The sequence below is a fragment of the Theropithecus gelada genome, chromosome 11, assembly GCF_003255815.1.
Source record: "Theropithecus gelada isolate Dixy chromosome 11, Tgel_1.0, whole genome shotgun sequence".
NCBI classification, from domain to species: domain Eukaryota; kingdom Metazoa; phylum Chordata; class Mammalia; order Primates; family Cercopithecidae; genus Theropithecus; species Theropithecus gelada.
In genome coordinates, this window is record NC_037679.1 from 64190253 (window position 1) to 64205042 (window position 14790).

At 44.4% G+C, this 14790-nt stretch overlaps 1 protein-coding gene across 1 annotated transcript in view; it reads right to left on the bottom strand.

The window, feature by feature from the left end:
* ALDH1L2 (aldehyde dehydrogenase 1 family member L2) overlaps nucleotides 1-12875 on the bottom strand; it is a 66502-nt gene extending 53627 nt beyond the window's left edge. Inside the window, exons 1-2 of the mRNA XM_025403333.1 lie at nucleotides 12668-12875; nucleotides 925-1069 (exon numbers count right to left, since the gene is read on the bottom strand). Of these exons, the coding sequence (XP_025259118.1) occupies nucleotides 925-1069; nucleotides 12668-12715 (193 nt within the window). The 5' untranslated portion in view covers nucleotides 12716-12875. The remainder of the gene's footprint in view (nucleotides 1-924; nucleotides 1070-12667) is intronic.
* Nucleotides 12876-14790: the final 1915 nt, after the last annotated feature.

Sequence of the window (14790 nt, forward strand, 5' to 3'; positions counted from 1 at the left end):
TCCAGGTGTTAGGCTTCGTTTCAGTTTTTGGCTGCCCCAGAGCTATTTTTGGCTGTCCTCGTTGACTATTCTAACAAGAATACTCAGTTACTGTCATTAGTGCTTCCTTATTATGAACCAGGCATACTGTGAGCACTTTGTGTACATTAATCTAACTTAATCTTCATAGCAGCCACATGAGGTAGCTACCGCTGAACGGAGGCTAAGATTAAGTAACTTGCCCAAGGTCATACAGCTAGTAAGTGGCAGAATCAGAATTCATTCCTTGATTCCAGAACATATGCTGCTACCCACATGCTGTACCACTTCCTCATATAGTTACTCTATAAGTGAGGTTGGTAGTTTTTCTGAGTTATGCCATGAGCCCCAATGGCCATGACCAATGGAAAGGGGGTCCTGACCCTGGGACCAGGCACCAAGGAAGAGTTCATTTCCCAGGATTCATTCTGAAAAGAGGTCTAAAAGTCATATGCTTGCAATGCTTCTGAAGTCCCCATATATGGCTGAGACTGCTAGTTGTCCCCCTTCATCCTTTAGCAGTGGATTCCCCTAGTTTAGCTGAACGCATAGCCACCCCAAATCAAATCTATATTTCTCAGCCACTCTTGCAAATAGATTTGGCCTGGGACTAAGTTCTGGCCAATGGGATACAAGTGGGAGTAATATGTACAACTCTGGATTACACCCTTAATAAAACGCTTTCCCCTGATTCCCACTCTTTTTCCTTCCTGCTTGCTGGAATGCAGATGTGATAGTAGGGGCTGAGGCAGCTACCTTGGACCATGAGATGGAAGTCCAGCATTGGTGAGGGTGAAACAACAAACAGAAGGAGCGTGTATTGTGATGAACACAGAGTTGCCACACCAGCTGATGGCCAACCTGCACCTGAGAATTCTTGACCCAGTCGTCCCAAGATGCACTCACCCAGAGGGTCAGCTTTTCCATCCTTGTCTGGAACTGTGAACACCCCTACTACTCGGTGGCCCTCTTTGCGGAGGTGGCTATAGACTTCTTGTCCAAAGAGGCTCTGGCCAATTAGTGCCAACTTCAGCTTGTTTTTGAAATAAACCTGTGAAACAATTAAATGACGAAGACATAAGCATGGATAGAAGACATTGGATGAGGGTAAGGGTTAAAAAAGTAGCTATTGGGGGCCGGGCGCGGTGGCTCACGCCTGTAATCCCAGCATTTTGGGAGGCCAAGGTGGGCGGATCACAAGGTCAGGAGATCGAGACCATCCTGGCTAACACTAAAAATACCATCTCTACTAAAAATACAAAAAATTAGCCGGGCGTGGTGGCGGACACCTGTAGTCCTAGCTACTTGGGAGGCTGAGGCAGGAGAATGGTGTGAACCTGGGAGGCAGAGCTTGCAGTAAGCCGAGATCGTGCCACTGCACTCCAGCCTGGGGGACAGAGCGAGACTCTCTCTAAAAAAACAGTAGCTATTGGGTACGATGTTCACTCTTTGGGTGTCAGGTACACCAAAAGCCCAGACTTCACCACTACGCAATATGCATGTAAGAAACCTGCCCTTGGCCAGGCGCGGTGGCTCACGCTTATAATCCCAGCACTTTGGGAGGCCGAGGTGGGTGGATCACCTGAGGTCAGGAGTTCAAAACCAGCCTAGCCAACATGGAGAAACCCCGTCTCTACTAAAAATAGAAAAATTAGCCAGACATGCTGGGCTGTACCTGTAATTCCAGCTACTCGGGAGACTGAGGCAGGAGAGTCTCTTGAACCCGGGAGGCAGAGGTTGCAGTGAGCAGAGATCGTACCACAGCACTCCAGACTGAGAGACAGAGCAAGATTCTGTCTCAAAAAAAAAAAAAAAAAAAAGAAAGAAAGAAAGAAAGAAAAGAGGGTAGTCAGAGGGCACTGACTTCCTATGAGCTTCCTGTCTTGGCAGTGTCTCCACAGAACTCTCTCTGTTACATTCTTCCATGTTAGCATGTGGCTCCATGGGATCTGAACTTAGGATGTTTATCCCCCTCCGATCTAAATGGGATTCTCTAACGTTCTGGCAAGTAATTCTAAATTAGCAAAGCCTCACTAAGAAAAATCTGTTTATGAAGAAATTTAATTTTCCCTTATTTCTCACTTTATTAGAGGCATACATAGCATCCTGTTTTTAGGTATGAACTTAAAAGGATACCAGATCACAACTTCCCTGTAATTGAGCTGATAATAAAACAAAGTTTTAACTAATTTAACTAATTAAAAAAAATCCTAGGATCAGCCAAACTTTCTATCCCCAAAGAACCTAATTAAGCTTCAACAAATATTTGCAAACAAACAAATTAACTCTGTAACAACCGCAAATTCACCTGCAGATAATGCACGGCTGACCATTTAATTTTCTCTTCTCAAAAAAATCAAAATGTCCTATATGCTATCTTCAAATCCTATAACTAATGCTGTTGCTTGAAATAGAATCTACATGTTTGCCACCTTACAAAAATTTTGGCTTTACCACTTACCATTACCAATGCCAGATATTCAAGACATCTAAAATACTACTTTTAAAACACACAAGAGCCAAGAGACTGAGATGACTCAAATGTAATGTGCCGCTCAGTTGTCGTCTGGTTATTTGGAGTTCAATTCCAGATTCAATCCTCTCTGAGAAATATAGCATTAAAGAAACCATGTTGGCTGGGCGCTGTGGCTCACGCCTGCAATCCCAGCACTTTGGGAGGCTGAGGCGGGTGAATCACCTGAGGTCGGCAGTTCGAGACCAGCCTGACCAACATGGAGAAACACTGTCTCTACTAAAAATACAAAAATTAGCCAGGTATGGTGGCAGGCATCTGTAATCCCACCTCCTCGGGAGGCTGAGGTAGGAAAATCGCTTGAACCCGGGAGGTAGAGGTTGCAGTGAGCTGAGATCGCGCCTCTGCACTCCAGCCTGGGCAACAAAAATGAAACTCTGTCCCCCCTAAAAAAAAAGAAACCATGTCAGTATCTCTGGAAACACTACATTCATTGAAACACTTTCTGAGCTTTACACTGAAGTTGAAGCTGAAGCTATAAAGGTGAGTTTCTAACACTGAGAAGTTTTCAGATTTTATGACTATAAATATGTTTATAATGAGTTAGCAAGATTCCAGGAAATTGGACTGAGATATTTTACTTTATTTATTTATTTTGAGACAGGGTTTCACTCCATGGTCACCCAGGCTGGAGTGAAGTGGCGCGATCTCAGCTCACTGCAGCTTCCGCCTCCTGGGTTCAAGTGAGTCTCGTGCTTCAACCTCCCGAGTAGCTGGGATTACAGACATGCACCACCACGCCCAGCTAATTTTTGTGTTTTTAGTAGAGATGGGGTTTCACCATGTTGGCCAGGCTGGTCTCAAACTCCTGACCTCAGGTGATCCACCTGCCTCGGCCTCCCAAAGTGCCAGGATTACAGGCTGTTTTACTTCAGTCTTATTTCTCCGGGTGTGGTGTCTGCCTGTGTTGGCAGAAGTAACTGGGAGAATATGTTTAAAATGTGGATTCCTGGGCCCTACTTCAAATCTACTGAGTCAGAATCTTAAGCCCAGGAAGCTGCATTTTAACAAACTATTCAATGACTCGTAAGTACATGGAAGTCTGAGAATCTCTGCTCTGTGGAAAGTGGTATGTCTGCCTGCACGAACAAGATTCCGCCCTGGGGAGTTCGGGTCAGGAAGAAAGGGTGGAAATAAGAGCAAACATTTTAATGAGACCCTAGTATGGGCCAAGTATTTCACATGATTGTCTCATTTGATTGCACAATGACTCGAGGAGACAGGCAATATTAAGCCACTTTATGGATAAAGAAATTAAAGCACAGAGAGGTTAAGTAGCCAGGAGTCAAATAGCTACTAAGAGGCAGCCCTGAGATTCCAACTCTGTTTATTATCCTAGTACCTACTGTTTTTCATACAGCAGCTGTGCAGTCTTGAACTGGGCTTTATTTTCCATCATCAGTTAAAATCAGCATAGTAATAGTACCTATCTCATAAGGTTGTTATAAGGATTCAGTGGGATAAAGTGTGTAATGCATTAGCACAGTGCATGGCAATAGTAAATGCTCACTAAATGTTACCTAGTATTATTATCATACCATAAGCTATACCTAGGTACATAAAAATAATGATAATAGATATCTCCTATTGGAAATACACCATGAGCCAAACACTATGTTGAGCCCTTTTCATTAATTCAAAAAGTATTTATCAAATGCTTATTGTACATCTTTAATCCCCCCAGTGACCCATTTTGCAAATGAGAAAACAAAGGGGTCAGAAAAGTTAAGTAACCTGCCCAAAGGCAGAGCTAATAAGGGTCCAGGGCAAGATTCAAACCTGGGTCTATCTTACTTTAGCAGATGTGTTTCTAAGGCTTTCCTACGCTGAAAGTTCCCCTCCTACTTTAGAAAAACATTAGCAACAGTTTGACTGGTCAATTGGGAATAGTTCCATCAGCCTGTTTAAGGAAATGCCACGCTGAAAGTGACATGGGAGACAGCACCATTCTTTAACTGGCTCTTACTATAGGTGTCTGTTGCATTAGTGAGAAAGGGCATAAAATGACACACAGTCATTTCCAAATCTGGATGATAAATTCTATAATCTTTTATCTTTTCTTTTTTTTTTTTTTGGAGACAGAGTCTCACTGTGTTGCCCAGGCTGGAATGCAGTGGCGTGATCTTGGCTCACTGCAACCTCTGCCTTCTGGGTTCAAGCAATTCTCCTGCCTCAGCCTCCCAAGTAACTGGGATTACAGGTGCATGCCGTCATGCCCAGCTAATTTTTTTTTTTTTTTTTTTGTATTTTAGTAGAAATGGGGTTTTACTGTGTTGCCCAGGCTGGTCTCAAATTCCAGAGCTCAGGCAATCCACCCGCCTCGGCATCCCAAAGTGCTAGGATTACAGGTATGAGCCACCACGCCTGGCCTTGTTTCTTTAGAGAGAACATTTGCACTAGAGGAGAATTTTGGAGGGAGCAGAGCCTTTGCTTTTCAAATTGTCAAATAATGCATTCCCAGGCTATCCACCCTCTGGTGGAATTCTTCAGAAAGCAAGTTAATATAGACCCTGACTATGCTCCAAGAATTTAAAAAAAAAAAAAAAAAAAAAGTACACATAGCTTTCCATAGAAAACTTCAAGGCACAGTGCGAAGAGTCTGCCCTGATCTGAAGCCCTTTGGCCAGATGCTAATAGAACCATTTGGGCAGGGTATAAAGTAAGGCCAAAGCTATCGAAGTAAGAATTGGCAGTTTCACACAGAGGACCTTGACACAAAAGAATAAAACAAAATACATTTTCCTGGGACCCTGAGACGCCTAACACTTCATAGAGCATCCGGCACACAGTGTCCCAAACTGTGCCTGACTCTGCGCAAGACTCATCCAACAAGCCTGTTTTCAGGCTTTGCCATGCTCTGGGCATAGTGCATGGTAGAGGTGGCACATTACTGTCCTGGCAGGGGTGTTTTATTTGGCCCACAAAGCATTTTTAAGAGGACTCTGTTAAGATTTTTAGGAGGTTTCACCTCAGAAGGCACAATTTGTAACTTGTCTTTAAAACTTGGGAGGTTTGGCTGGGCACCGATCATCTGAGGTCAGGAGTTCAAGACCAGCCCGGCCAACTTGGTGAAATCCCATCTCTACTAAAAGTCCAAAAAAGTTAGCCGGGCGTGGTGGTGCATGCTTGTAGTCCCAACTACTCAGGAGGCTGAGGCAGGAGGATCGCTTGAACCTGGGAGGCAGAAGTTGCTGTGAGCTGAGATCGCACCATTGCACTCCAGCCTGGGCGACAGAGCAAGACTCTGTCTCAGAAAACAAAAATCAAAAAAGCTCAGGAGGTTTGTCAACCCTGGTCTATGGTCCCATATAGCAACAGTCAGCTAGCGCTGAGCAGTGGTGGCCCGTTTACCCTAGACATGGTCTTGCCCTCCATCCAGCTCAAATCCCTCATTTGCTTTACCTGTTTGGCCTCTGTGGGAATTTCTCTTTGCGACCCCTCCACTAGAGATACAAAGAAGTGGTCCCTGTCCTCGGGAATCCGCCAACTAGCAGGGAGGGCACACAAGTTAAGACACAGTAACACAGTGCTAGAATAGGAGAGCACAGTTTGGTTAAGAGAGGAGAAGACTTCTCCAGAAGGCAACTCCTTAGCTGAATCTTAGAGAAGCCATCTTGGGAGTTGGCAGAGAAAAGGGAGAGGATTGTAGGAGGTCCTTGGGAAGTGCCAGGCGGAGGGTGCAGGATTTACAAAGAAACAAATGCATGTGCACAGCGTGTCCAATACTGGGAGTCAAGGAATGGCAACAAGTGACAACGTGGAAGGAGACATTATGGAGGGCTTTGTGTCAAATAATTTGGACCTTATTGTGAAGACAATGAGATTCACTGAGCGTCTTTAAGCAGGAGAGTTAATTGAAAGCAGGAGAGTCTAATTCCTATGCTAATAGACTGCTTAGGCAACTGTGGAGGCATGAGCTAGCTCTGGGAAGACACACCTCTTGTGTTGAGAATGGAACAGAGCGTGAAAATCAAAGCTGACCTAGCAATCCACCTTCAGCATATAGGATATAGTTTGGAGTAATGTAAAAGCTCTTGCAACCGATTATAACAAACTCTCATACTAATAGAAGCAACAAGTTACACTTTACATAGAGGTAGATGTGCAACTTGATTTTCCTATTGCCTCATTATATATATATATATATATATTTATATTTTTTTTTTTTTTTTTGAGACGGAGTCTCGCTGTGTCTCCCAGGCTGGAGTGCAGTGGCGCAATCTTGGCTCACTGCAAGCTCCGCCTCCCGGGTTCACGCCATTCTCCCGCCTCAGCCTCCGAGTAGCTGGGACCACAGGCGCCCGCCACCACGCCCGGCTAGTTTTTTGTATTTTTAGTAGAGACGGGGTTTCACCGTGTTAGCCAGGATGGTCTCGATCTCCTGACCTCGTGATCCACCCGTCTCGGCCTCCCAAAGTGCTGGGATTACAGGCTTGAGCCACCGCGCCCGGCCTACTTTTTTTTTTTTTTTTTTTTTTTTTTTTTGAGACGGAGTCTCGCTCTGCCGCCCAGGCTGGAGTGCAGTGGCCGAATATCAGCTCACTGCAAGCTCCACCTCCCGGGTTTACGCCCTTCTCCTGCCTCAGCCTCCCGAGTAGCTGGGACTATAGGCGCCTGCCACCTCGCCCGGCTATTTTTTTGTATTTTTTAGTAGAGACGGGGTTTCATCGTGTTAGCCAGGATGGTCTCGGTCTCCTGACCTCGTGATCCTCCCGTCTCGGCCTCCCAAAGTGCTGGGATTACAGGCTTGAGCCACCGCGCCCGGCCTGCCTCATTATATAAAGAAGATATCAGCAAGGGCTTTCTTGGATGTCTGGCCAACTTTTGTTTTTTCATCATAAAAAGGATAAAAGATTTTAAAAAGAGGGATGTCAATACAGGGGCCTATGAGCAGGTGATGTCAGAGGGGGATGCCCAGGACTCAGAGACTGGAGAGAGCTCCTAGGCCGAGGCTGGTGACCACAGAACACTTCAAAGACTTTGAGTAAAGGGAGAGACCGTCCAAAGGGCTCGAGTCCAGAAACGGACTCCAGTACTAGAGAGGCAGGATTTCCGTGCACAGCAGTTACTATAATATTTTAATTGTACAAAAATTTTAAACTAATTTTTAATTATACATATTACATATACACACAATCTCCTTATGAAAAAAAAAATCACAGATAAGACTACAGCCCCTTTTGACCATCACTCCCAATCTGCATCCCTTCCTCACTCCCCAGAGGAAACTACTATTGTAGTTTGGTGTGAATTCTACAGACCTTTCCTAGGCATTTAAAAACATGGAAATACGGCCGGGCGTGGTGGCTCACGCCTGTAATCCCAGCACTTTGGGAGGCCGAGGGGGGCGGATCACGAGGTCAGGAGATCCAGACCATCCTGGCAAACACGGTGAAACCCCGTCTCTACTAAAAATACAAAAAAAAAAATTTAGCCGGGCGTGGTGGCGGGCGCCTGTAGTCCCAGTTTCTCGGGAGGCTGAGGCAGGAGAATGGCGTGAACCCAGGAGGCGGCGGAGCTTGTAGTGAGCGGAGATCGCGCCACTGCACTCCAGCCTGGGCGACAGAGAGAGACTCCGTCTCAAAAAAAAAAAAAAAAAAAAAACATGGAAACATATACAAAAAGTATTATTTTGTGTTTCCAAAAATAATTCAAATGTAATAATGTTATGTGTAATGTTCCATAACTTTCCTTGTCAGTACATATAATTCATTCTTTGAAATCGTTGCACAGTATTCCTTAGTGTAGCTATATCTCAGTTTACTTGTTTATGTCCCTATTGAGAAACATTTTGGCCTTCAATATATCATTATTACAAATCCCATAGCAATGAATATCGTGGTACATGCTTCCTGTGCCCATGTGGAAGTGTTTTTCTCAGATACCTACAAGTGAAACTGCAGGATCATTTTTAAACCTAAATTTAATTGAAGTAGATAGCATCAAATTGACTTCTACAGTATTGGAGGAAATGTTTTCCCCTGCGAAACACACAATATCATCAAATTTACAATTTTTGCCACCCTGATGAGTGAAAAATGGTATCTTGTTCTAAATTGCATTTGATTACTAGTTTGGTTGAGTGTATTTTCATATTTTATTGTTCATTCATATTTCCTTTTTGGTATATCATTTTAGTTAGTGTATTATGTATTAGTATTCTTTTCATAAAAACACAGATTTAATAGTCTATCCCACTAATCTATGAACTCCTTGAAAATGGGACTATTTCTTTCTTGCTTATTGTTTTATCTTTGGGTTATGAGAGTCTGAAGAAGTTAGTCCACTTCTCTGGGTCTCAGTTTTCTTATCAGTAAAATGGTCATAATAATCTAGGTTGAGAATCCTTTATCCAAAATGCTTCGAACCAGAAGTGTTTCAGATTTTGGATATTTTCAGATTTTGGAATGTTTGCATTATACTTACCATTTGAGCATCCCAAATCTGAAAATCTGAAATCCAAAATGCTGTCATGATCATTACCTTTGCGTGTCATGTCAGTGCTCAAAAATGTTCAGATTTTAAAGCATTTCACATTTCAGATGTTCTGATTTGGGATGTTCAACCTAGTACCTACTTCATTGGGATGTCATGAGGATTAAAGGAGTACACAGTCGCCCTCTGTATTTGTGGGTTCCGTATCCGTGGATTCAACCAACCATGAATCGAAAACATTTGGAAAAAATTGCATCTGTACTAGACATGTATAATTTTTCTTGTCATTATTCCATAAACAATACAGTGGGACAATTATTTACATAGCATCTACTTTGTATTCATTATTATAAGTTATCTACAGGTGATTTAAAGTATATGCATATGTTATATACAAATATTACCCCGTTTTATATAATGGACTTAAGCATCTTCAGATTTTGATATCCATGGGAGGTCCTGAAACCAATCCCCTATGAATACAAGGAACAAGGAATAACTGTATATGTAAAGCATTTATTAATGCTATCTATTAATATTATTATATCCTCAGGATTTAGAGTCCTCAGAGTATAATTGACAACTAAATATGGTTTGAAGTTGAATTTGGAGATCCTGTGAACAGATAAGACACCAGAGCAGAGGTCAGGCAATGAGGAAACAAGTTAAGAACCTGGTTCCTAGAACTAAGAAATAAAGCAGGTACTTGGTTCCAAAGACCAAGGAAGTGTCCTACCTCTTTGGGCTGGATCAGAAGGTAACCTCAAGTTACCTGGAGCCAGGCTATAAACCCAGAGCTACCAGACAGACCTGACCCAGACACTGGCAGAGAAAGCTAAACAAAGGAATGCCAAATGAATAGAGGGCTAAATAACTCCTACCATGGGGAGAAGAAGCAGTGAGCCAGGCAGGGTATCAGAGTTGGGCAATAATACCTAATTGACAAAGGGTTTTAAAACAAATGGTTGTTTTAGTTAAAAAGATCCAGCCATATCACTAAGCTGAAATCATTAAATATTTCTAAGTCCCTTTATTTAAGACAGAGGATGGAAAAAGGAATTCTATCAGGAAGTGTTATAAACTAATTTTCCCCTTGGATTTTTCTAGGTTCTGAAAGCTTTATTTTTACTCATCCTTCATTCTGCTTTAATACTAAACTTAAAAGCATTGTTTGATTTTTCAGTTTTTAAAGATAAAGGGATAATTAGGCCAGGCGCAGTGGCTCATGCCTGTAATCCCAACATTTTGGGAGGCTGAGGTGGGCAGATCACTTGAGGCCAAGAGTTCGAGACCAGCCTGGCCAACATGGTGAAACCCCGTCTCTACTAAAAATAAAAAAATCAGCTAGGCATGGTGGTGCATGTCTGTAATCCCAGCTACTCAAAAGGCTGAAGCACGAGAATCGCTTGAACCCCGGAGGCAGAGGTAGCAGTGAGCTGAGATTGTGCCACTGCATTCCAGCCTGGGCGACAAAGATTCTGTCTCAAAAAACAAAAAATTAAAATTAAAAGATAATTTGCATACAGTAAAATGCACCCTTTTCAGTGTACCGTGCTGTGAGTTTTAACACACAGTCACGTAACCACTACCACAATCAAGATGCAGAACAGTTCCATTACCGCCCAAATTCCTTTATGCCTGTTTATAATCAATCCTTCCTCCTATCTCCAGCTCCAGACATCACGAATCTTTTTTCTGTCCCTATAGTTTTACTCTTTCCAAAATGTCACATAAATGAAATCATAAAATATGCAGCATTTTGAGTCTGATTCTTACACTTGGCATACATATTTGAGTTCCATCCATGTTGTATGCATCAGTAGTTCATTCTTTTTCCCCCCTACTGAGTAGAATTCCATTGTATGGAGGGATATACCACAGCTTGTTTATCCTGTCACCAGTTGAGGACAATTTATTTCCAGTTTTTGGCAATTATGAATAAAGCCTCTATAAACATCAACAAACAGGGTTTTATGTGGGCAAATAAGGGTTTCATTTCTTTTGGGTAAATACCTAGGAGTGTGATTCCTGGGTCATATGATAGGTATATGTTTAACTACATATAAAACTGCCAAACAGTTTTCCAAAGTGGCTGTACAATTTTGTATTCCCACCAGCCGTGTATCTGTTTGATTTTGAATAACTCATAAAACACGGTCCAGAACATTTTTCACAGGATAAAACATCCCACATTTTTCATTCATCACTCAGTAGCTTCCTTTTGACCATTGAGGAAACTATCTTCTTCCCAGCCATACGTGTCACTGCTTTTCCACATGCACCCCTGGGTACAGTCAGACCCTGACCACGCCAGTGCTTCCCCACATCCATGGCTTTGTTTATGCCATTTGCCACCTGGGATGTTTAACTTTTATTACTGAAATCTTAGCAAACTCCAGTATCAAAATCTTTTCATTCCTCAAGACTTCCTTCTGCTCTCCAAAAAAGACAAGTCAATCAAAGGTGTTGACAGAGGAGGTCCACAAAACAGGCTTGGGCACTCGGCACAGCCCCTCGCTTTCTGTGCTATCCATCTGGGATCTCATGTGCCACATGGTGGGGGAGCTAATGAGGGGTCCAGCAGAGCAGGCAAAAGTCCTAGCAGAGCAGGTCTTCCCCACCGCCCCCCCCCCCCCATTTTATAAAAGGTGAATATACCTCAAAGTAACTAGAACTGGTTGCAAAGAGTAAAACGAATTCTTATTATTTGGGTTTGTCTGGGATACAGAAAGCTTTTCCTTTAATGCAAGTTTGGGCTAGTTTTTGGTGCTACTCAAGACTTCTCTCTGCCTCCAAGTTTTTTACATCTGAATATATACATATGTACATATGGCTTTGGCATGACCAAGAAAAAGAATCGATAAGCAAATTCTTTTATGTACTTTCTATAAAAGAGATACGATACATAAGACTGTTTTTATTTTTATTTCTCTCTCTCTCTCTTCCCTAAACAGTCCCGAGGTCCCCTGGGTGCTGAAGGCAGCACCACAGTGCAACGTGTCCGCTCTCGGTTCCATTTCTGGAGGAGCTGATGCAATTCCAAGGCGCGGGGCTGGGCCAGAACTCGGTTCTTGTGCTACAGTAGAATAGTGTTCCAGCGTGGCTGCCTCTGCAGCGCCTGGCAATTCTAGAAATTTTGCCAGCTGTAGCTCAGCTCAGGAATACTGAGCTTGCAGCCATCGGCTTTGAGTGCCATTATCTGAACCGGCCCTGAGTGCCAGTCTCGAGCGCTTACACCTCCCAGGGCGCCAACGAGGACCCTACTGACTTGATATTCCCCTCGTCTTCCAGCAGACGGTCTCGGCCCCATACGGCTCCGGCTCTTGACCAGGGATCTCATGATTGAAGTGAAAAAGGAAAGGAAGCAGACTCTGTCCTCCTTACCAAGTGACCGTTCCCACCTTGCCATCCCAACCAGACTTGACACGTCCAAAAACTGCATCCTCAGCCCCTTCCCGGCAGTAGACAATGGCTTGCGTGCCAATTCCCATCCGGGACCCTCCCCAGGCCCTTCTCTGAGGTCTCTCTGTTTTTGTTTGTTTGTTTTAAACGCTGTCTTGCTTTTTAGCAAAGTCTAAGTATCGCTGCTCATCCCCAGCCCCACCGCCCCGGCCCTCCCGCCCCAGAGTCTGGAAACCAGGACAGGGTGACAGCCGGGACGCTCGCCCGGGCGGGACTCACCTGGCCAGTGGAGAAGCGCCGGAGCGCCTGGCTGCCCCACCGTAGCATGCTGGAGAGGAGCGCTCGCACTGGCGGCGCGGCGGCGCGGGAGGCAGGCTGGCGGCGCAGCCTGGGCGCGGCCTGCAGCCTGGATGCCCCGGACTGCCTGGCGCGCGGCTCGCGGCTCGCGGCTCGCGGCTCGCGGCTCTTGGCCTCAGCTAGTCCGCGCCCGGCCCGCGGCCCACCGCCCGCGGCCCGCCCCACCCTACGAGCGGCAAGGCCCCGCCCCCAGCTGGAAGGCACCCGCCCCGCCAGCTGGCTGGGCTCCCGCAGCCAACCTAGTGCCACGCGGCGGAGCGCGCGGGCTCTCCGGAGCCTGCCTGCCCTGACCTTGGTACCAAGAGCACGCCCAGTCCCAGGGACCGCACCTCTCCGCTGCCTGGACTTTCTGCCAATTCCGGCCAAGGTCCAGGTGCTTTCTAACTGTGGGAGCCTCTACCAGTTACTCAACCCCGCAGCAGTACATACGGATCTACCTTATTAGCGGTCAATCTGACATCCCAAGTGCTGTCCACAGCAGAGCCCGCAGAAAGCACGCCTGTAGACAGATACGTAGTGGGGGCGCCTTCGCTGTGTAGGGATCCTGATGCCTACCTCGTAGGATGGTAGGCCGGGAGCTGTGGCTCACGCCTGTAATCCCAGCGCTTTGGGAGGCCGAGGAGGGCAGATGGCCTGAGCTCAGGAGTTCGAGACCAGCCTGGCCACCATAGTGAAGCCCTGTCTCTACTAAAAATACAAAAAGAAAAAAGAAAAACAAATTAGCCGGGGGTGGTGTCGCATGCCTGCAGTCCCAGCTACTCCGGAGGCTGAAGCACGAGGACCACTTGAGCCGGGGAGGCGGAGGTTACAGTGAGCCAAGATATGCCACTGCACTTCAGCCTGGGCAACAGAGCGAGACTCTGTCTCAAAAATAAATAAATGAATAAATTGGTGCAAAAGTAATTGTGGTTTTTGCCACTGAAAGTAATGGCAAAGCCACAATTACTTTTGCACCAACCTAATAGATACATGCCCTGCTCCCTCACCTCTGTGGAAAAAACGCTCAGACGTGCTTTAGCTGGACGTTTGTCTCAAACCAGACTTCTTAGCCTAGCTTTCAGGGCCATCTGCAATTTGCCATTTTCTCTTATTTCTCACTGCTCTTTTGCATATGTAATTCTGCTTGACTGCAGTTCTTGCCTATTCCTTCTTGGACAATGTTTCCCAGAAAAGCTTGTGATCTGTCACTTGTAATTATCTTGGCATCACCGTTTCTTTTCTGAAAAGTACTGCTTACATGTTGCCTCCTGGAGGTGCTTTTTTTCTGATTTTTTTCTCCCTTAGTCTCCTTATTCCTCACAAATAATTGTTCACTGCTCTTAACAGGGAAGAATCTTTGTCTATGCATCTGTTATGGCTGTCTCCATCTGTTACTGGTATTTGTATACCTGTTAACGTCTCTGTTGGAAGCTTGTTGCAGGCTAAGTCCATGTCTGATTAATCAGGATTTACAGTATCTAGCACTAACCAGAGCTTTAAAAAACCAACCAAACAAACAAAAACAAAAAATAACTTGTTGAAATAGATGAATGTGTTTAAGAGAGTAAGGAGACAAAAAGAACAAGCTCTAAAACTTGGACAATTCCAACAAACATCCAGGGTTTCACTTTGAGCACTACATCTTGCCAGTCCAACCCACTTTCCTGACTGCATTTTGTGACTTCTTGCTCTTTTAAACTTCCAAATATTGATATTCACTTTATTTATTCTGATCTGTGTATACTAGAAGGGTGCACAAGGAGAGTGTGTTTATTTATTTATTTTTCCTGAATGAGGTTCCATAGTTATATATTTTTATTCCCAAGTTTAGGAAATGTAGAATTTATGTTCACTCCAATATAATGAAATATTCATTGTGTCTACTTTTTCCCTGGAAGAATCAATAGTAGAGTTTCCTTGATAATTGGAAATTAGATCAGATGCAGTTACAGAGTTTGACAAACAGACCAATCCCTGCCTATCTAGATTTCTATACCCAGCAAAAATAAAAATGGAGATAAAACAAAGCCATTTTCAGAAACAAAAACTTGAGAAAATTTGTCATC